At 43.3% G+C, this 21,700-nt stretch overlaps 1 protein-coding gene across 1 annotated transcript in view; it reads right to left on the bottom strand.

Moving 5' to 3' along the window:
• Positions 1-2,006: 2,006 nt before the first annotated feature.
• Positions 2,007-21,700, bottom strand: part of LOC115175547 (gamma-aminobutyric acid type B receptor subunit 2-like) — a 366,527-nt gene continuing 346,833 nt past the window's right edge. The window contains exon 19 of the mRNA XM_029734842.1: positions 2,007-4,711. Within this exon, the coding sequence (XP_029590702.1) occupies positions 4,546-4,711 (166 nt within the window). The 3' untranslated portion in view covers positions 2,007-4,545. The remainder of the gene's footprint in view (positions 4,712-21,700) is intronic.

Here is a 21,700-nt window from a genome sequence, read left to right as displayed (position 1 = left end):
AAGTGTTAAACAAATCAAAATATATTTTATATTTGAGATTTTTCAAAGTAGCCAACCTTTGCCTTGATGACAGCTTTGCACACTCTTGGCATTCTCTCAACCAGCTTCATGAGGTAGTCACCTGGAATGCATTTAAATTAACAGGTGTGCCTTGTCAAAAGTTAATTTGTGGAATTTCTTTCCTTCTTAATGTGTTTCAGCCAATCAGTTGTGTTATGAAAAGGAAGGTCGTGGTATGCAGAAGATAGCCCTATTTGGTAAAAGACCAAGTCCATATTAGGTCAAGAACAGCTTAAATAAGCAAAGAGAAACGACAGTACATCATTACTTTATGACATGAAGGTCAGTCAATCTGGAAAATTTCAAGAACTTTGAAAGTGCATATGCAAAAACCATCAAGAGCTGTGAGGAAACTGAATCTCATGAAGACCACCACAGAAAGGAAGACCTAGAGTTACGTCTGCTGCAGAGGATAAGTTCATTAGAGTTACCAGCCTCAGAAATTGCAGCCCAAATAAATGCTTCACAGAGCTCAAGTAACAGACACACCTCAACATCAACTGTTCAGAGGGGACTGTGTGAATCAGGCCTTCATGGTCGAATTGCTGCAAAGAAAACTTTACTAAAGGACACCAATAAGAAAAAGAGACTTGCTTAAGCCAAGAAACACGATCAATGAACATTAGACAGGTGGAAATCTGTCCTTTGGTCTGATGAGTCCAAATTTGAGATTTTTGGTTCCAACCACAGTGCCTTTGTGAGACACAGAGTAGGTGAACGGATGGTCTCTGCATGTGTGGTTCCCTCCGTGAACCATGTAGGAGGAGGTGTGATGGTGTGGGGGTGCTTTGCTGATGACACTGTCAGTGATTTATTTAGAATTCAAGGCACACTTAACCAGCATGGCTGCCACAGCATTCTGCAGCGATACGCCATCCCATCTGGTTTGCGTTGTTGGACTATCATTTGTTTTCCAACGGGACAATGACCCAACACATCTCCAGGCTGTGTAAGGGCTATTTGACCAAGAAGGAGAGTGATGGAGTGCTGCATCAGATGACCTGGCCTCCACAATCACCCGACCTCAACCCAATTGAGGTGGCCAACAAGTGCTCAGCATATGTCGGAACTCCTTCAAGACTGTTGGAAAAGCATTCCAGGTGAAGATGGTTGAGAGAATGCCAAGAGTGTGCAAAGATGTCATCAAGGCAAAGGGTGGCTACTTTGAAGAATCTAAGATCTTTTAGTACCCTATTTGTTTAACACTTTTTTTGTTACTACATGATTCCATATGTGTTATTTCATGGTTTTGATGTCTCCACTATTATTCTACAAAGTAGAAAATAGTAAAAATAAAGAAAAACCCTTTCATGAGTATGTGTGTCCAAACTTTTGATTGGTACTGTATATGTGTTTTCACCTTTAAACTGAAAGAAACAGAAGAACTGAGGAATACAGAATATTAGCATATATAAGCAGTGCATTACGAGTTATTATGAGCCCTTTAATTACCAACATTGCATTTGAATAACTTTGTAGATGTTGAGAAAAAATGTAAATTAATAATAGAAAATTAGGGCACATTGCAAAGCAAAGTAACAATACCTGATCACCAGCATTTGGCATTTTGTAATAACAATAGAAAGTGACACAGGTGCCGGGAAAGTATATATTTTTTTATATGTTATTGACCGTTCTATAGGTTCGTTCTGATATAGCTAGCCAAAGCTATTGAGTGTTGTACATTTTTATGGCACTCAGCATCTTGCAGCAAGTGTAATGCTGCATGTCATTTACATTATATTGTATGAGAGGGGGATTTCTCACAGAATTGTGGCTTTGACTGATTGATGATGTACTCTTGAAGAATGTGACCAGTCTGTGGAACAACAGGTTTGCAGAACTAAAAGCAAAGTAAAAAAGAAATACAAAATTTAAAAAAACTGACTTGGAGTGAGAAGAAACAACAGAGTGAATTTGTCATGACAGTTGCAAAAACAGAGGTTACTCTTATGTGAATATACATTTTATTTCATGCCATCTTGAGAAAGCCAAATACCAAATATTCCATACGTACATCGACACCATCAGGGTATCAGCAAATTTTACAGAATCACATATAACGTAATATATAAAATGTGTTTTTTTCTGAATGAACAACCAGACCCAGTGTCTCACTTATGGAGGAGAAAGAAACCTTTTGGCTTCATGGAAGGTCTGTGCTGCTGTGTTGCTGCTCTGGACAGGGTATCCTTAGCCCCAATTGGCTCCAGGCTAGGGGGAGGAGCTCAGACAGAAGTTACATATGGATGTGTCCAATAGCAGACCTGCTCCTCCCCTACCCATCGCTCGTCCTCCAATGGGTTTCTTCTTTGCGGTGGCTGACAGACATCATCAGTGTTCAGATGCCAGGTCCAGCTCACAGAGCAGCCCACTCTCTGGAGTGGAATTGTCCCCAAGTTATCTATCTATCCCACACTGTACAGTATGTCCCAGGTGTTGGTGCGTTGAATGGGAAAGAAATCATGACAGCTTGTACAATTTACAGATGCATTACAGATGCTTGTTTAGTTTAGTTTGCCCAGCCCACACCACCAGCACTACCTACTGGAACTGCTGTATACTGTGGCTCCTGCAGGCTACAGGATACGACTACAGGCACAGTGCTCAACAAACGTCTTTTAACCAAGACACCAATGGTGAAATATATGCTGAAACAAATCTATTTAGACTTCTTATGATGATACGTAGCTTATTCATGGATTTTGTCCACTTTTGTGTTATTTTTTGTGACAACAGTTGTACAAATAAAATAACGTTAGCTAGCTATGTCTACGGCCCTTTTTACAACAATAAATGACCTTTGGGCCGACTACACAGAAAAACATTTTAAAAGCAACTATGAGTTATGTTCCACTGTTGCTAAGTGGCAGGTGATTTTTCAGAACATCACTGTATAGTAGACCTGCCACGATATACAGATGCTTCTCTCCCAGTCTGTGGTGCCATTGTTTCTGTGACTGACAGTGCTGGGGTCTCCTGGATAGGGTTCACATACGGCTCGCATGCATCTTCCACTTGCCATTTTGGTCATTGAAATTCAGATTTACTGATTGAAACAACTTAAAACCTAATTTCACTGTTTCGAAACTACCAATGGAACCTAACTGACAAACACACATCCTTGTCACTCTTCACTATCTGCATATATTTCTTGTCAACAGAACTTCTTCCCGAGTTTTTAATCTCAGTTTTGCACCACTTTTGATGCTGCCTGACCATGCACCTATTTCATTGACTTATGAAACATATGGTCATTACAAAGCCTCTCCTTCAGCCTCACAACAGTGAGGTAACAGAGCTTTGGGTTCTGCTTTGGGTGGTCCCCACTCCCTACATAGACATGACAGTTTCTGGACCATTTACACTGGTGGGGCGAAGACCTACCAGTTGTAATGGAAGCTTGCTGGTCTTCAGACTGATCTTTGGCAAAGCCTTGTCAGGACACCTAACACCACTAAGATACGGTGAGCACTTTACCTACAGGTGTGTATCTTTCTGTGTTTGTGTAGGTGACTATTTGTTTGTGTTTATATCAACACACGTACTGTACATAGAGTCACATTACTATTAGTTCCTGGAAATCTATTCTGTTTGGTTCTGTTGCCCTCTAAGCCCAGAATGGCATTAACCTGTACTGTAGCATGTCATGCTTGTTAGGAGACAAATTAAACTATGGGAGTTGAAACACATTAAAGACCTATGAAACGAGATAGTATAATCTTTAAGAAAAACGAATGGTGCAAATTTAGCAAAGTGGAAAATAAGCTGTGTGAAAGTTAAAAGAATTGGCCGCTGGTGCCTTACTTCTTGCCAATGGCCAATCCATTTAACATAATTAACATACTACAATGATGCAGTAATATTACACAAACCAATTTGTCTTACATTTTGTAGGATGCCAGTTTTTAAGTTTTTATATGAGTTTTTCAGGACCTACGCTGATACAGACCTGCCCCCCATCCCTCCATATGTTAATTCACAGCATACTCAATCAAAGGTTACGTTAAGTCAAAGTCAGTATGATATTTACATGTTTGTTCACAATGGTGAATTTTGATGAATCCTACGTCAGTCCGATCTTGAACTCCTTTGTTCCTATAGTAACACCTAACACCTTCTAGGCATTGAAGTAGCGAAATACTCAAGTTTTGACAAGTTCACACATAGTCAAGTGTATGGCAAAAGAAAAAAAACAACAACATAAAACCTTCCAAAGCAGATACGCTAGGTCAGGTCTGGTCCTCTGCTGCCTTGGGGGGTGGGGTGGGGGGGGGGGGGTATAGCTGTGCCCTCTCCCCTTTCCCCGACCCATGGTTCTAGAGAGGGGGTCTAGAGACCGAGGCATGAAGAGTGGATCAAACTTCCCCCTCCCTGGTCCAACACACATACTATTCCACTATCGCTGATGACCTCAGTCACAGTCTGCTTGTTGTTGTTTTTTACACGGATGTCTTTCTTGGTAGTGCCAGGGGCGACTGATGCTCACAGGCCTGAGACCATGACCCGGTAGGATGGCGGCATGTGTCTGTGCCGCGGGCTGGAGCCGGGGCTGGCGTTGGGGCTGGTACAGCTGGCGTCCACCCCCCCTATGGAGGGTAGGTAGGCATGGTGCAGGATGGGCAGCTGCAACGACAGCCTGCGCTGTATGCTGTGGACGGAGAGAGAAAGAGAGAGAGACGTGGTGATGAGTGACATAGCATTTTAAGCATAATTAAACATCATTATATTCACCTGACTAAATAAAGGTTTACATTGAAGGATTATTTTTCCCATGTGTGCTGTCAAAGTGTTAAATCCTCTAAAAATATATATATTTCTAAATCTCTGTGGTGCTACATTGCATACATACTGTACATACAGCACAGTACAAGTAAAAGTACTATTTAAATCCAGACAGCTTCTGTATGTGCTGTTTTACTCTCAATAATTGAAATTGGCTTTTTGTACATCACCACGTGTGATTAAGTTTAAAGTTTTTTTTAAAGCTCTAACTCCAACAATGATGCAGTAATCAATATCAATGTAGTACTAAAAATAACATGGTAGAACAAAAACACACAAGATATAAAATAAGAAGAACAAGATAAAGTAAGTAAGCATACAATATACAGACCCAGTTCCAGTACCGTATTCACAATGTGCAGGCATACTGGATGGATAGAGGTAGATATGTATAGGGGTACGGTCACTAGGCATCAGGATATATGATGAACAGAGTAGCAGCATCATATATGATGATTGTATGTGATTGTGTGTGTGTAGAGTCAGTATAAATATACAGTATATGCAATGAGGGCCCATGCCAAACCTTTTCAACCTCCTGAGGGGAAAGAGGCGCTGTTGCGCCTTCTTCACGACTGTACGCGTGTGTGTGGACCATTTTAAGTTCTTAGTGATTTGGAATCTGAGGAACTGGTAGCTCTCGACCCACTCCACTGCACTCAACGCAATCTCACATTACATGACACATTCGGAGTACTATTTAAAAAATGTCACATACAATAAAACAACATATTTTTTCGCTTTTAGTATCCTAGTATGGGTATTCCGACACGGCCAGTGACTTCTCAAATCTCACTGGCATTACCACTCACAGTCAAAGAGACTTCCTGGTCCCTTCACACGCCCCTCCCCCCCATACTGTAACACACCAGAGAGCCTCTCTGGTCCTTTCACCCCCACCCCCCACAGTAACACATCAGAGGGTGGGGGTCTTCTTCTAACCCCAATCCCCCCTCAAGCATCACTGACCATAGGGGAGAATCGGGACGAAAGTAACACTTTTAGTTTTTTTCCTAATTACTCAGAGATCGATAGAGCTAGAGACACCAAATGTTATGACAAACAAACTTATACAGGTCCTCTACCATTAGCAACGGTAATTTCATTTCTAGGGTAAATTAGTTGAAATGAAATAGACCGAGAACAGAACTACTGTAACGTTACTTTTGTACCTGCAGGCGGGGCGGGAGTAACACTGCCTTCGGATGGAAGTAACAGGTGGTGAGAAGTGCACACTATCTGTGTTATCTCCATGTTTTGGATCTTCTGGTTTGTAATGCTCATTACGTTCAACCAATGTACTATCAGACATAATTTCATGTTTGTGTCAATTTGAATAATTATTTTGCCTTACAATATTAATTAGACTAAAATGGATCCCATAATAGCTATATTAACCATCATTTTTTAATCTCACTTTAATAGGAGTGTAGTAGGAGATGATTTTCACTATTTGCCCTACTCATGCTTAGCTCCAGCTGTCCTTCTCATGTGCCTTACTTGTGTCTTGATAGAATAAACCGCCTTCATTCTCTTCACAAACGGAAATCTCATCATGCTTATCACATTTCCATGTCTTGACATAAGGTAATTGACCACCAGAATCAGAAAGATATATATTTTTAACCACTGAACTGTGTACCAAACTCACTGAAAGTGGCAGTAATAAAGCCTCTCTTGAAAAAGACAAATCTTGACCCAGAAATTATTTTTAAAAATATCGGCCTATATCGAATCTTCCATTCCTCTCAAAAATTTTAGAAAAAGCTGTTGCGCAGCAACTCACTGCCTTCCTGAAGACAAACAATGTATACGAAACGCTTCAGTCTGGTTTTAGACCCCATCATAGCACTGAGACTGCACTTGTGAAGGTGGTAAATGACCTTTTAATGACGTCAGACCGAGGCTCTGCGTCTGTCCTTGTGCTCCTAGATCTTAGTGCTGCTTTTGATACCATTGATCACCAAATTCTTTTGGAGAGATTGGAAACCCAAATTGGTCTACATGGACAAGTTCTGGCCTGGTTTAGGTCTTATCTGTCGGAAAGATATCAGTTTGTCTCTGTAAATGGTTTGTCCTCTGACAAATCAACTGTAAATTTCGGATGTTCCTCAAGGTTCCGTTTTAGGACCACTATTGTTTTCACTATATACACTGCTCAAAAAAATAAAGGGAACACTTAAACAACACATCCTAGATCTGAATGAAATAAATAATCTTATCAAATACTTTTTTCTTTACATTGTTGAATGTGCTGACAACACAATCACACAAAAATAATCAATGGAAATCCAATTTATCAACCCATGGAGGTCTGGATTTGGAGTCACACTCAAAATTAAAGTGGAAAACCACACTACAGGCTGATCCAACTTTTTTGATGTAATGTCCTTAAAACAAAATGAGGCTCAGTAGTGTGTGTGGCCTCCACGAGCCTGTATGACCTGCCTACAACGCCTGGGCATGCTCCTGATGAGGTGGCGGATGGTCTCCTGAGGGATCTCCTGCCAGACCTGGACTAAAGCATCCGCCAACTCCTGGACAGTCTGTGGTGCAACGTGGCGTTGGTGGATGGAGCGAGACATGATGTCCCAGATGTGCTCAATTGGATTCAGGTCTGGGGAACGGGCGGGCCAGTCCATAGCATCAATGCCTTCCTCTTGCAGGAACTGCTGACACACTCCAGCCACATGAGGTCTAGCATTGTCTTGCATTAGGAGGAACCCAGGGCCAACCGCACCAGCATATGGTCTCACAAGGGGTCTGAGGATCTCATCTCGGTACCTAATGGCAGTCAGGCTACCTCTGGCGAGCACATGGAGGGCTGTGCGTCCCCCCAAAGAAATGCCACCCCACACCATGACTGACCCACCACCAAAACGGTCATGCTGGAGGATGTTGCAGGCAGCAGAACGTTCTCCACGGCATCTCCAGACTCTGTCACGTCTGTCACGTGCTCAATGTGAACCTGCTTTCATCTGTGAAGAGCACAGGGCGCCAGTGGCGAATTTGCCAATCTTGGTGTTCTCTGGCAAATGCCAAACGTCCTGCACGGTGTTGGGCTGTAAGCACAACCCCCACCTGTGGACGGCGGGCCCTCATACCACCCTCATGGAGTCTGTATCTGACCGTTTGAGCAGACACATGCACATTTGTGGCCTACTGGAGATTATTTTGCAGGGTTCTGGCAGTGCTCCTCCTGCTCCTCCTTGCACAAAGGCGGAGGTAGCGGTCCTGCTGCTGGGTTGTTGCCCTCCTACGGCCTCCTCCACGTCTCCTGATGTACTGGCCTGTCTCCTGGTAGCGCCTCCATGCTCTGGACACTACGCTGACAGACACAGCAAACCTTCTTGCCACAGCTCGCATTGATGTGACATCCTGGATGAGCTGCACTACCTGAGCCACTTGTGTGGGTTGTAGACTCCGTCTCATGCTACCACTAGAGTGAAAGCACTGCCAACATTCAAAAGTGACCAAAACATCAGCCAGGAAGCATAGGAACTGAGAAGTGGTCTGTGGTCCACCTGCAGAACCACTCCTTTATTGGCTGTGTCTTGCTAATTGCCTATAATTTCCACCTGTTGTCTATTCCATTTGCACAACAGCATGTGAAATTTATTGTCAATCAGTGTTGCTTCCTAAGTGGACAGTTTGATTTCACAGAAGTGTGATTGACTTGAAGTTACATTGTGTTGTTTAAGTGTTCCCTTTATTTTTTTGAGCAGTATATTTTACCTCTTGGGGATGTCATTCGAAAACATAATGTTAAATTTCACTGCTATGCGGATGACACACAGCTGTACATTTCAATGAAACATGGTGAAGCCCCAAAATTGCCCTCGCTAGAAGCCTGTGTCTCAGACATAAGGAAGTGGATGGCTGCAAACTTTCTACTTTTAAACTCGGACAAAACAGAGATGCTTGTTCTAGGTCCCATGAAACAAAGAGATCTTCTGTTGAATCTGACAATTAATCTGGATGGTTGTAAAGTCGTCTCAAATAAAACTGTGAAGGACCTTGGCGTTACTCTGGACCCTGATCTCTCTTTTGAAGAACATATCAAGACTGTTTCAAGGACAGCTTTTTTCCATCTACGTAACATTGCAAAAATCAGAAACTTTGTCCAAAAATGACGCAGAAAAATGTATCTATGCCTTTGTTACTTCTAGGTTGGACTACTGCAATGCTCTACTTTCCGGCTACCCGGATAAAGCACTAAATAAACTTCAGTTAGTGCTAAATACGGCTGCTAGAATCCTGACTAGAACCCAAAAAATTGATCATATTACTCCAGTGCTAGCCTCCCTACACTGGCTTCCTGTTAAGGCAAGGGCTGATTTCAAGGTTTTACTGCTAACCTACAAAGCATTACATGGGCTTACTCCTACCTATCTTTCCGATTTGGTCTTGCTGTACATACCTACACGTACGCTACGGTCACAAGACACGGGCCTCCTAATTGTTCCTAGAATTTCTAAGCAAACAGCTGGAGGCAGGGCTTTCTCCTATAGAGCTCCATTTTTATGGAATAGTCTGCCTACCCATGTGAGAGACGCAGACTCAGTCTCAACCTTTAAGTCTTTACTGAAGACTCATCTCTTCAGTAGGTCCTATGATTAAGTGTAGTCTGGCCCAGGGGTGTGAAGGTGAACGGAAAGGTTGGACCAACGATCCGCCCTTGCTGTCTCTGCCTGGCCGGTTTCCCCTCTTTCCACTGGGATTCTCTGCCTCTACCCCTATTACGGGGGCTGAGTCACTGGCTTACTGGTGTTCTTCCATGCCGTCCCTGGGAGGGGTGCGTCACTTGAGTGGGTTGAGTCACTGACGTGGTCTTCCTGTCTGGGTTGGCGCCCCCCCTTGGGTTGTGCCGTGGCGGAGATCTTTGTGGGCTATACTCGGCCTTGTCCCGGGATGGTATGTTGGTGGTTGGAGATATCCCTCCAGTGGTGTGGAGGCTGTGCTTTGGCAAAGTGGGTGGGGTTATATCCTACCTGTTTGGCCCTGTCCGGGGGTATCATCGGATGGGGCCACAGTGTCTCCTGACCCCTCCTGTCTCAGCCTCCAGTATTTATGCTGCAGTAGTTTATGTGTCGGGGGGCTGGGGTCAGTCTGTCACATCTGGAGTATTTCTCTTGTCTTTTCAGGTGTCCTGTGTGAATTTAAATATGCTCTCTCTAATTCTCTCTTTCTCTCTTTCTTTCTTTCTCTCTCTCGGAGGACCTGAGCCCTAGGACCATGCCTCAGGACTACCTGGCTTGATGACTCCTTGCTGTCCCCAGTTCACCTGGCCGTGCTGCTGCTCCAGTTCCAACTGTTCTGCCTGCAGCTATGGAACCCTGACCTGTTCACCGGACGTGCTACCTGTCCCAGACCTGCTGTCCCAGACCTGCTGGAACCCTGACCTGTTCACCGGACGTGCTACCTGTCCCAGACCTGCTGTTTTCAACTCTCTAGAGACAGCAGGAGCGGTAGAGATACTCTCAAAGATCGGCTATGAAAAAGCCAACTGACACTTACTCTTGTGTTACTGACTTGTTGCACCCTCGACAACTACTATGATTATTATTATTTGACCATGCTGGTCATTTATGAACATTTGAACATCTTGCCCATGTGCTGTTATAATCTCCACCCGGCACAGCCAGAAGAGGACTGGTCACCCCTCATAGCCTGGTTCCTCTCTAGTTTTCTTCCTAGGTTTTGGCCTTTCTAGGGAGTTTTTCCTAGCTACCGTGCTTCTACACCTACATTGCTTGCTGTTTGGGGTTTCAGGCTGGGTTTCTGTACAGCACTTTGAGATATCAGCTGATGTAAGAAGGGCTATATAAATACATTTGATTTGATTTGATTTGATGTGAGAAGCTGATCCATCAAGTCAATTAAGGCATAATTCTAATGATGTCATGAATAATTTTCAAACATTCAGTCACTTGTTGATATTTTGCGAACATTATAAATCAATATGAACTAGAGGAGACAATGGCCTGTGCTTTAAGTTTTATTTTATTCCAGGTCATCAGTTTACATTGCGTTACTTTCGCCCCACCCATCTCTCCTGTAACTTTTCCCAGGCTAACACCCAAGACTAGCTAGCATGATACATGAAACCTACGGTGTAATCAGAAAGTATTCAGACCCCTTGACTTTTTCCACATTTTGTTATGTTTTAGCCTTATTCTAAAATGTATTTTCCTCTTATCAATCAACACACAATACCCCATAATGAAAAAGCAAAATCATTTTTTTTTTGAAATTTTAGCAAATGTATTAAAAATAAAAAACTATTCAGACCCTTCACTCAGTACTGTGTTGAAACACCTTTGGCAGCAAATACAGCCTCGAGTCTTCTTGGGGATGACGCTAGAAGCTAGGCACACCTGTATTTGGGGAGTTTGTCCCATTCTTCTGTGCAGATCCTCTCAAGCTCTGTCAGGTTTGGCTCTGGACCACTCAAGGACATTCAGAGACTTGTCCCGAAGCCACTCCTGTGTTATCTTGGCTGTGTGCTTAGGGTCGCTGTCCTGTTGGAAGGTGAACCTTCGCCCCAGTCTGAGATCCTGAGCACTCTGGAGCAGGTTTTCATCATTGGTCTCTCTGTACTTTGCTCCATTCATCTTTCCTTCGATCCTGACTAGTCTCCTAGTCCGTGCCGCTGAATAACATCCCCACAGCATGATGCTGCCACCACCATGCTTCACCGTAGGCATGATGCCAGGTTTCCTCCAGACATGACGCTTGGCATTCAGGCCAAAGAGTTCAATCTTGGTTTCATCAGACCAGGGAATCTTGTTTCTCATGAGCTTGGTCTTTAGGTGCCTTTTGGCAAACTCCAAGCGGGCTGTTATGTGCCTTTTACTGAGGAGTGGTTTCCATCTGGCCACTCTACCATAAATGCCTGATTGGTGGGGTGCTGCAGAGATGGTTGTCCTTCTGGAAGGTTCTCCCATCTCCACAGAGGAACTCTGGATATCTGTCAGAGTGACCATCAGGTTCTTGGTCACCTCCCTGACCAAGGCCATTCTCCCCTGATTGCTCAGTTTGGCCGGGCGGCCAGCTCTAGGAAGAGTCTTGGTGTTTCCAAATTTCTTCCATTTAAGAATGATGGAGGCCACTGTGCTCTTGGGGACCTTCAATGCTACAGACATTTTCCAGATATCTGTGCCTCGACACAATCCTGTCTCGGAGGTCTACGGACAATTCCTTTGACAGGTGTGTACTTTTCCAAACAGACTAAACAGACCAGGCCAGGGTTTGGGGTTTGAGAAGTTAATCAGAGAAGTGAAAAATTCTTCCTTTAAAGCTTCCTTTTTCTTAATCTAAAGGCACAACCTAGATTCGAGCCAATGTCTTAAGTACTCTAATTTTGTGAAAGTGACACATTTTAATTTTCATCAAAAACAACTTTATATCGAAGGAGTGCCTTTGATTTGACGGCCTGCACAGGCGCAGTTCGTTGCGAGACGACCGTTAGACCAGATGACATGACATCGCTTACAAGTGTGATCGGGGATTTCTATTGGAGAAGCAGTTTTAGCTTAGCTGTAGTTTTATCTTCATGCTGTACTGTCTTTGACTAAACACAACTCTACAACCAAAAAACACTTCCGAGTCTGTTTTTTTCTTCTTCTTATAGTACATTGCTCAAAACCATTTTTTGTTTATAACTTGGCGAAACATGGTCAGACTGGTCTGTTTTTTTGGAACGTGAGGACTTCACTACGTCATTCCAGCTTTTGTGTTATCTGTGAAAATGGGCAGTTCATTTCACCCCATTTTACTTTCGTCCCTGCTCTCCCCTACACTACATCTCCTCTCCTTTCCTCTTCTCTCCCCTCCCCTCCCCTCGCCTCCTCTATCTTCTCCATTCCTCTCCTTTCCTTTCCTTTCCTCTCCCCTCCTCCCCTTTCATCTCCTCCCCTTCCCTTTAACCTCTTCTCCTCTCCACTAACCCATAATCCACAGCTCTTCAGGCTTTGGGGATCGATCATCTGAAAAAAATAACATTTCATGCTTCCGCTTGGTGTGTCAGCTCATATCACACCTCCCTGCTAAAGCCATCGCTTTTCAAGCCAATTGTGTAACCAAATTCCGGTTATGTAAAGATATACAGTTGAAGTTGGAAGGTTACATACACCTTAGCCAAATACATTTAAACTCAGTTTTCACAATTCCTGAAATTTAATCCTAGTAAAAATTCCCTGGCTTAGGTAATTTAGGATCACCACTTTATTTTAAGAATGTGAAACATCAGAATAATAGTAGAGAGTGATTTATTTCAGATTTAATTTCTTTCATCATATTCCCAGTGGGTCAGAAGTTTACATACACTCAATTAGTATTTGGTAGCATTGCCTTTAAATTGTTTAACTTGGGTCAAACGCTTCGGGTAGCCTTCCACAAGCTTCCCACAATAAGTTGGGTGAATTTTGGCCCATTCCTCCTGACAGAGCTGGTGCAACTGAGTCAGGTTTGTAGGCCTCCTTGCTCGCACACGCTTTTTCAGTTCTGCCCACAAATGTTCTATATGATTGAGGTCAGGGCTTTGTGATGGCCACTCCAATACCTTGACTTTGTTGTCCTTAAGCCATTTTGCCACAACTTTGGAAGTATGCATGGGGTCATTGTCCATTTGGAAGATCCATTTGCGACCAAGCTTTAACTTCCTGACTGATGTCTTGAGATGTTGCTTTAATATATCCACATCATTTTGCTTCCTCCTGATGCCATCTATTTTGTGAAGTGCACCAGTCCCTCCTGCAGCAAGCACCCCCACAACATGATGCTGCCACCCCCGTGCTTCACGGTTGGGATGGTGTTCTTCGGCTTCAGATTTTTTTATTAGGCCTATTTAAAATTGCAACTGGCGAAAAATGTAGCATCCTACATAAAACAATAATTGAAAGAAAAAAAGGCGATGAATGTATCTGAATGTCTGTATCGGGATAGCCTGCTGTAACGACAGAACAAACAGAAAATACTGTCAGCTTGAAACCTAAGTATCCCTGAATAAGCACTCACAATAATGGTAGTATTTGCTAAATACAGTCATATAGGCCACTAAGTGACTTACTCAATGGGAAAAGTTGCATTTCCCCTTGGACACGATCTTTTGGATGTCGTGTGAGATGGATGTGATTTTGATGCGCAGGCAGTCCTCGATTGACTTATGTAAAAAGACAGTTCTTGTCTTGAATCTATACTGTGTTCATATAGGAAAATGACGATCTGTAAGTCGATCCAAACTTTGTTAGCAAATAAAATGCAAGTTTCTTTATTGTGCTGTATTTCTCTGAGCATGCCACCCAAAACGCACACAAGGACTCCGCACTCCTGAGTGCATACCTGAGATGGCTGGATGTCTGGAATTCAATCAGCTCAGTTTGAATTGTGGTCTCATCCAGCGAGGGTATCGTTTTCTTAGCAAGGGAGGAGACTTCTCCACCTGGGCAGACTGTGAAAGGTTTACGTACAAACGCAATGGTATCCTTGGGCATGCTGTAGTCTTCAAATCTGGTGGTGAAGTTGTCTGGTCCCTCTGTCTGTCGTTTTTCAGTGTGCTGAAGTGCAGTAGCCTTCCAGATTGTCTTGTTTTGCACGCTTTGTACAAAATAATAAAATGCAGTACTACAGGATATTTCTTAACGTAGCTCTTTATTAGCTAGCTACAACTTACATGTTCACGTATCTCCAACCGTGATCAACTGACCATGACCTAACCATCTGGGTGGTCTTAACCAATCATAGCACAGTATGATATGGCGGTAAAATGCATCCAATTATAATTCAGTGTGTTTACACATATGAATATTACATCCCCCTTCTTTTAAAACAAAATAAAAATGTTTAACATATTCTAAGTGTTTCTTTTGAATACATGCTCTGTAGTTTGAACTCAAGGTAAGTAACCATTTATATTGCATACTACACCAACTGAATCAACATAGACTCTGAAACAATGATCCAACATACTGTTACTTTTCGAACAAGGGATTCTCAGCAACTCAGCTTTCACAGTAGAAATGACATCTTAACATTTCAAACAAATACAATACCAAAGCATTTCAAGTGAACTTTCCATAACACGTTTACAGTCTGGAACTCTTTTAGGGCAGCGATCCGCCTACACCCTTTGACATTTCACAGGTCTAGGACAGCTCTGGGCTTGACCTCTCTTCCTGACCTTGTGCGATATGATGCTGAGCATGCTTCTGTGTCAGTCATCAGTTCTTGTGGTGTTGCAGGTAAGTATGGTGTATGTTGTGCTGTGTGTGTGTTTAGTCCATCACGTTCTCTTTCAGGGGAACAGTTCATCTCATCAGTGTGTTGTTCTTTTGTGTTCAGTAGGTGATGACGATTGCGGCGGTACACTGCTCCTTCTGCGTTGCGGACGTGATATGAACGTTCAGTGTCAGCTGGCTGGATGACGATTGCTGGCTTCCAGAGGCCATGCTCCTGGATTCTAACTGACTCTCCGTCGATCAGTGGTAGCAGTAGTCTAGCTGACCTGTCGTAGTATCGCTTTTGTTGTTGTTGTCTCTGTGCACATTTTTCATGCATTTCCTTGTAGCTGACGACCTCAGGTTGCAGCTGCTGGTTGGTGCTGGGAAGGATTGAGCGAAGTCTGCGGCTCATCAACAGCTGGGCTGATGATTTGAAGTTGTCAACTGGAGTGTTGCGGTATTCAAGGAGACTGGGGTTTCTCTTGTCTGCTTTTGCTTTGTCCATGAGTGATTTAGCAATCTGCACAGATTTTTCGGCAAGGCCATTACTTTGAGGGTAATGTGGGCTTGTGGTGACATGTGTAAACTCCCATGCTTTTGTGAAGGATTCAAACTAATTTGATCTGTAACAGGGCCCATTGTCAGATATTAAAGTCTTTATAATGCCATGCCTGGCAAAGGCTGCTTTCAGCTTGTGTATCACAGCTGCAGATGTGGTGCTGTGAAGCTTGTCGAGTTTGAAGTATCTGCTGTAGTAGTCCACTGTAACGATGTAGTCCTCGTTGTTCCAGGTGAACAGATCGGTTGCCACGACCTGCCAGGGTCGGTCTGGGATACAGTGAGGTAACATTGGCTCTTTGGTGTTTGAGGGGCAATGTCCTCTATTTGTTTGCACATTCCGGACCAAAACAAAATGTCCCGTGCTCTCTGTTTGCACTTTTCCATGCCCATGTGTCCAGCATGGATCTTTGTCAAAATCTCTTCTCTGAGACTGGTATGAATAATGATTTTCTCTCCTTTGAAAATGATTCCGTTGATCTGTGATAGTTCATCATGATGGTTCCAGAATTCTGAGATGCTCTGAGGGCATTTTCTCCTCTCCTCAGGCGAACCATCCTGTATGACTTTACTCAGCTGTGCGAGTTGTGAGTCCTTTTCTGTTTCTGCTTGGATCTCCTTCAGTTTTGTGTCACTAACTGATAAGTTGCTGTACACAGTGTGCACTTGCATGTCCATGCCTTCACTGAGGCTGCTGTCCTTGTAGGTAAGAAACTTCCTGGAGAGTGTGTCTGCGACAGGGATGTCTTTGCCTGGACGGTGAGTGATTGTGAAGTCATATTTTTGTAGTTGAAGGATCATTCTCTGTAGCCTTGGCGAGGCTGCGGCTAGTGGTTTCCTCATGATTGACTCAAGGGGCTTGTGGTCGGATTCCACAATGACTTGTCGTCCATATACGTACTGATGGAAACGTTTACATCCGAACAGAATGGCATAGAGCTCCTTTTCGATTTGGGCGTAGTTGATTTCACAGTCTGTGAGAGATTTGGAAGCGTAGCCGATGAGCTTTCCTTCTTGCAGTAGCACTGCACCTAGTCCATACTTTGATGTGTCCACTTGGAGTTGAGCTCTTTGTTGGGGTTGTAGTAGGCAAGGATTGGTCCTGGTTCTCTCGTGATCAAGTCTTTCACATTCTGGAAAGCAATGTCGTGTTGCTTGTGCCAGAGAAACTCACTGGACTGCTTTAGCAGTTGACGCAGGGGTGCATTAGCATTGGAGAGGCTGGGTGCGAACTTGGCTAAGTAGTTGACCATGCCATGCACTGTTTCCAGCTCTGCACGGTTCTTTGGTGGCTCCATTTCTTTTATGGCTGAGATCTTCTGTGGATCTGGCTTGATTCCAGTCACTGTGAGAAGATGTCCGAAGTAGCTGACCTCTGTAGCGCCGACTGTGCTCTTCTCGGGGTTGAGCCGGACTCCTCTCTCGCTGGACCTTTGCAGCATCGCGCGGAGGTTTCGGTCATGCTCCTCTTTGGTTCGACCATAGACAAGGATGTCGTCCACAATTGCCACAACTCTGTTGAGGCCTTCGTACACTTCGTGGATCTTTCGCTGAAACTCATCTTGGGCTGAGATAATCCCAAAAGGTAGGCGACGGAACCTGTAGCGTCCAAACGGTGTGTTGAATGTTGTGAGCTTAGATGACTCTTCTGTGAGCTTGATAGCCCAGTAGCCTGATCTTGCGTCCATGACACTGAAGTAGTGTGCTCCCGCTAGCTTGTGTGTGATGCCATCTAGCGTCGGTAAAGGATAATGGGGGCATTTGATAGCCTTGTTCAAGTCTCTTGGGTCGGGGCATACTCGGAGCTTGCCTGAGCGTGGTTTCTCCACCACCACTAACGCATTTACCCAGTCAGTCGGTTGGTGACTATGTCAGATTGCTCCATGCTCTCCAACTCTTTCTTCAGATGGGCACGGAGAGCAAGGGGAATCTTTCTCGGTGGGTAGACCACAGGGGTTGCGTCTGGGTCAAGGTGAATGGTACATTCTCCTGGGAATAATCCTATTCCTGTAAAAACATCAGAAAACCTCCAGTACATTTTATGTCTCTACTGGTGCTGTCACTGATAAAACTATCTTGATGAGGTCCATGTCTAAACATGCTTTAAGACCTAGCACTGCAGGTGCTCTCGTGCCAACAACGTAAAAGTCCAACATCATGCCACTTTCCTTGTATTTGCATTTGAAAGTGCATGTGCCTTTTACTGGGAGCTGTTCACCACCATAACCAGTCAGTCTGCGAGTGGTGGGCTGTAGCTCGCACTCAGATGTCAAGCTGCGGTACTTATTCAGAGGAATAATGTTTACTTGTGCACCAGTGTCTGGTTTGAACTTTAGCTCTGTGCCTTGTGTTCCTATCTCAATGTCAACAAAGGCTTGCTCTGTCTCTGATATTTGACTTTTCTGTGTCACTGAATCAATAAACAGTTCATCAGCATTTGACTCTTTGATTGACATTTCATCTTCACTCACTGAGTGTACTGTTTTTCCACGGTAAACTCTGCACACTTTTGCAAAGTGATTCCATTTACCACATTTAGTACACTGTTTTGCCTTTAGCTGGGAAATGTCCTTGTTCGCCATGCACTTTGTATCCACAATATCCACATGTTTTGGGGCGTTTTGAGTCTGTGTTGCTCTGTTTTGGAGTTATGTCTCTCTCCGTTCTAAAATGCACTCTCTGGGCACCGGAGGTGTGCTTTGATGTCTGCCTGACTGCGTGCACTGCTTGTTCATGTGATGCGCTCGTGCTGCCGCGCGAAATGGTTTTCATCTGAGCCTGTGCTAGCTCGTGAGATCTGGCTATGTCGATAGCTTTGTCCAGCATTAGCTCAGACCCAACATTCAAAAGTTTCTATCTCACTCGCGGTGAGTGTATTCCAAATACAATACGGTCCCTGACCATCTCATCCTTGTTTGCATAATCACAGTCTTTCCCAAGCAGACGTAGCTCAGTCACAAACTGTTCAAAAGACTCGCCAGCTCCCTGTACTTTCTCATGGAATTTGTACCTAGCGAAAATCGTGTTGGTCTTCGGCACAACATATGCTTCAAAACGATCGTAGTATGTTTTCAGTACCTTTGATTCAGCCTCGGTAAGTGTCCATGTGTTGTTAAATATCTCTCCCTTTTTCACCGATCCAGAGGAGCAGGTAGCTGCACTTTTCCTCTTCTCCTCTTTCCTTCAGAGGACCCGTGAACATTAGCTCCACATTCTGTTTGTACTTACGCCATGCATTGGGTACGTTTGTAGACTCCCAGTCCATTCGAGGTGAAGGAACTCCAGAACAATCCATATTTTAAGACCTTTTACTCTGACACCATGTCTTGTTTTGCACGCTTTGTACAAAATAATAAAATGCAGTACTACAGGATATTTCTTATCGTAGCTCTTTATTAGCTAGCTACAACTGGCATGTTCACCTATCTCCAACCACGATCAACTGACCATGACCTAACCATCTGGGTGGTCTTAACCAATCATAGCACAGTATGATACGGCGGTAAAATGCATCCAATTATAATTCAGTATGTTTACACATATGAATATTACACAGATGACAAATCCAAATTGAACAACTCAAGCTTCCTAGTAAAGGCCAGTCCACGACTGTTTTCTCTCTACCTTGTAACTGCAGATTTAACCCGTTTAAGTGACAGAAATTGCCAGCCAAAAAAGCTGTGTGTGTAGCTTGCAGTTAAAGCTTCTGTCTGGGGCGGGAAGGCCACTTTTAAAGTTCCATGCTTGGATTCATAATGACGTCTGAGATTGAATTCCTCGCAAACAGCGACATTTTCATTGCAAAAGATGGTAAGATGAACATCTATCTCTGTACATTCTTTCCCGAAACTTCAATTTTCATTACCCACCTTCTTTTGACACTTTTTGATAGCGACATTTTCTCTTGGTATCAAGCTAATTATTCTGAACGAATGTTGATGTTAAAACAATAGTGTAGCCTGCAGTAGACTACGTAGACCTGTCTTCGACCACCAATCAATGTCACAACTTCCGCCGAAGTCGGTCCCTCTCCTTGTTCGGGCGGCGTTCGGCGGTCGACGTCTCCGGTCTTCTAGCCATCGCTGATCCACCTTTCATTTTCCATTGGTTTTGTCTTTGTTTTCTACACACCTGGTTTTCATTCCCCAATTCCATGTTCATGTATTTTTTTGTTTTTTGTGCGTGATTATTTATATGTTCATTTCGGTTCATGATGGCTGGTATTTCGACGGGTGCTGTTTTCACCCGTGCGTAATATATTTACCGTTTGTATTTGGTCAAGTGTTTTTGTTACCTTGTGCTTTTATTTTTGAGTAAAGTACGTTGCTCACTCATTTTGCTCTCCTGCGCCTGACTTCATGCACCAGCTACACTCACCTTCTGACAATCAATGCACAGAGAAATAGACAATAATAATAATTGAATAGAGACATGGGGATTTTATGAGCGTAATCAGATCAAAATTATTATGTTATTGTCACTGAGTTTATTATGTACTAATCAGATGTGTTAAAAATGTTGTTTAATTTGTAGTGTAGGCCAATTGATTGTGCTAATATTATATACTAATTTTATACTATTAACTCAGAATTTTGGGGGGCCTGAGGCCAAACCTAGTTGACGTACCCTGACTTACATCCTCCAATTTGTGTGCTATTGTATGGCCAGGTCAGACATATGATACTATAGGTCCACAAATTCATATTATATTGTAGGACCACTATAGAGCTCACCAGCTTGTAACCCTAAAAGCCTTCAGCCACCCCTATGGGGAAAATGAATGGGGAAAGAATAGGGTTTTGGGATAAATCTCGAAAATAAGGTCTGAGGTTAACACAAGCTTAGGAGATGTTATATGATTTTTTTCTGAGATAACATCAGTCAGGTAATAACATGATCTTTATAAATTATGAAGCCTTTGTGTTTTATGTTCTTTTTTAAATTACATACATGCTTAAACATTCACAGTGTTGTTAGTTGATGAAGATTATCTCATAGAACAAAACGTATAAGATCTCCAGGGCCTGTGTTTCCCACAGACCTTATTTTTGGTGTGTATCCCAAACCCTCCCCCCCAAAAATGACATTAATTTCCCATAGGCTTTGTCCAGTGAACCATGGCGGAGTTAGTGCCGACAAAAAGATAACATTACCATTTATCTTTATTCCAGTTATAATGTAACCTAATGCAGCGTACAGAATAATACAAATTGCAGAGACCATGTTGCGCTCTCTCTCTCCCTCGCTCTTCCCTCCACCCTCTCTCTATCTCTCCCTCCATGTGATCAAACATTAATGTGGTGTGGGAATAGCTCGGAGTGTCTCCTGTCTATTTTCAGGCCCTGCTGCCAGTGCTGCTTCCAATCGTAGCCGTAAATCACTGGTTACATACATAAGCTCTCTCTCTCTCTCTCTCTCTCTCTCTCTCTCTCTCTCTCTCTCTCTCTCTCTCTCTCTCTCTCTCTCTCTCTCTCTCTCTCTCTCTCTCTCTCTCTCTCTCTCTCTCTCTCTCTCTCTCTCTCTCTCTCTCTCTCTCTCTCTCTCTCTCTCTCTCTCTCTCTCTCTCTCTCTCTCTCTCTCTCTCTCTCTCTCTCTCTCTCTCTCTCTCTCTCTCTCTCTCTCTCTCTCTCTCTCTCTCTCTCTCTCTCTCTCTCTCTCTCTCTCGCTCTCTCTCTCTCTCCTCTCGCTCTCTCTCCAATAACCAAAAGTAAAAAGACAAAAAATCATCAACAAAAAACTATTACAAACTAACACTAAACACTCACAAAAGTTTCTAAATGATATAGACATTTCAAGCATTATATTATCAACTATGTACAATGTTTTATCAATGTGCAAATTGTTGTAGTACGAATAGTAGTAAAGATAAATAAACAGATACATATTGGTGGTATTTACAATGTTGTTTGTGCTCCACTGGTTGCCCCTTTCTCATGGCATCGGGCCAAATCTTGCTGCTGTGACGGCACACTAAGCTATTTCGCCCAACAGATATGGGAGTTAATCAATGTTTGATTTGTTTTCAAATTATTTGTGGATCAGTGTGATCTGTGGGAAATATGTATCTCTAATGTGGT

This window comes from Salmo trutta, chromosome 36, assembly GCF_901001165.1.
Source record: "Salmo trutta chromosome 36, fSalTru1.1, whole genome shotgun sequence".
Classification (NCBI taxonomy): Eukaryota; Metazoa; Chordata; class Actinopteri; order Salmoniformes; family Salmonidae; genus Salmo; species Salmo trutta.
Note: the sequence above shows the minus strand (reverse complement) of the source record. Positions and strands in the feature narration are given on the sequence as shown.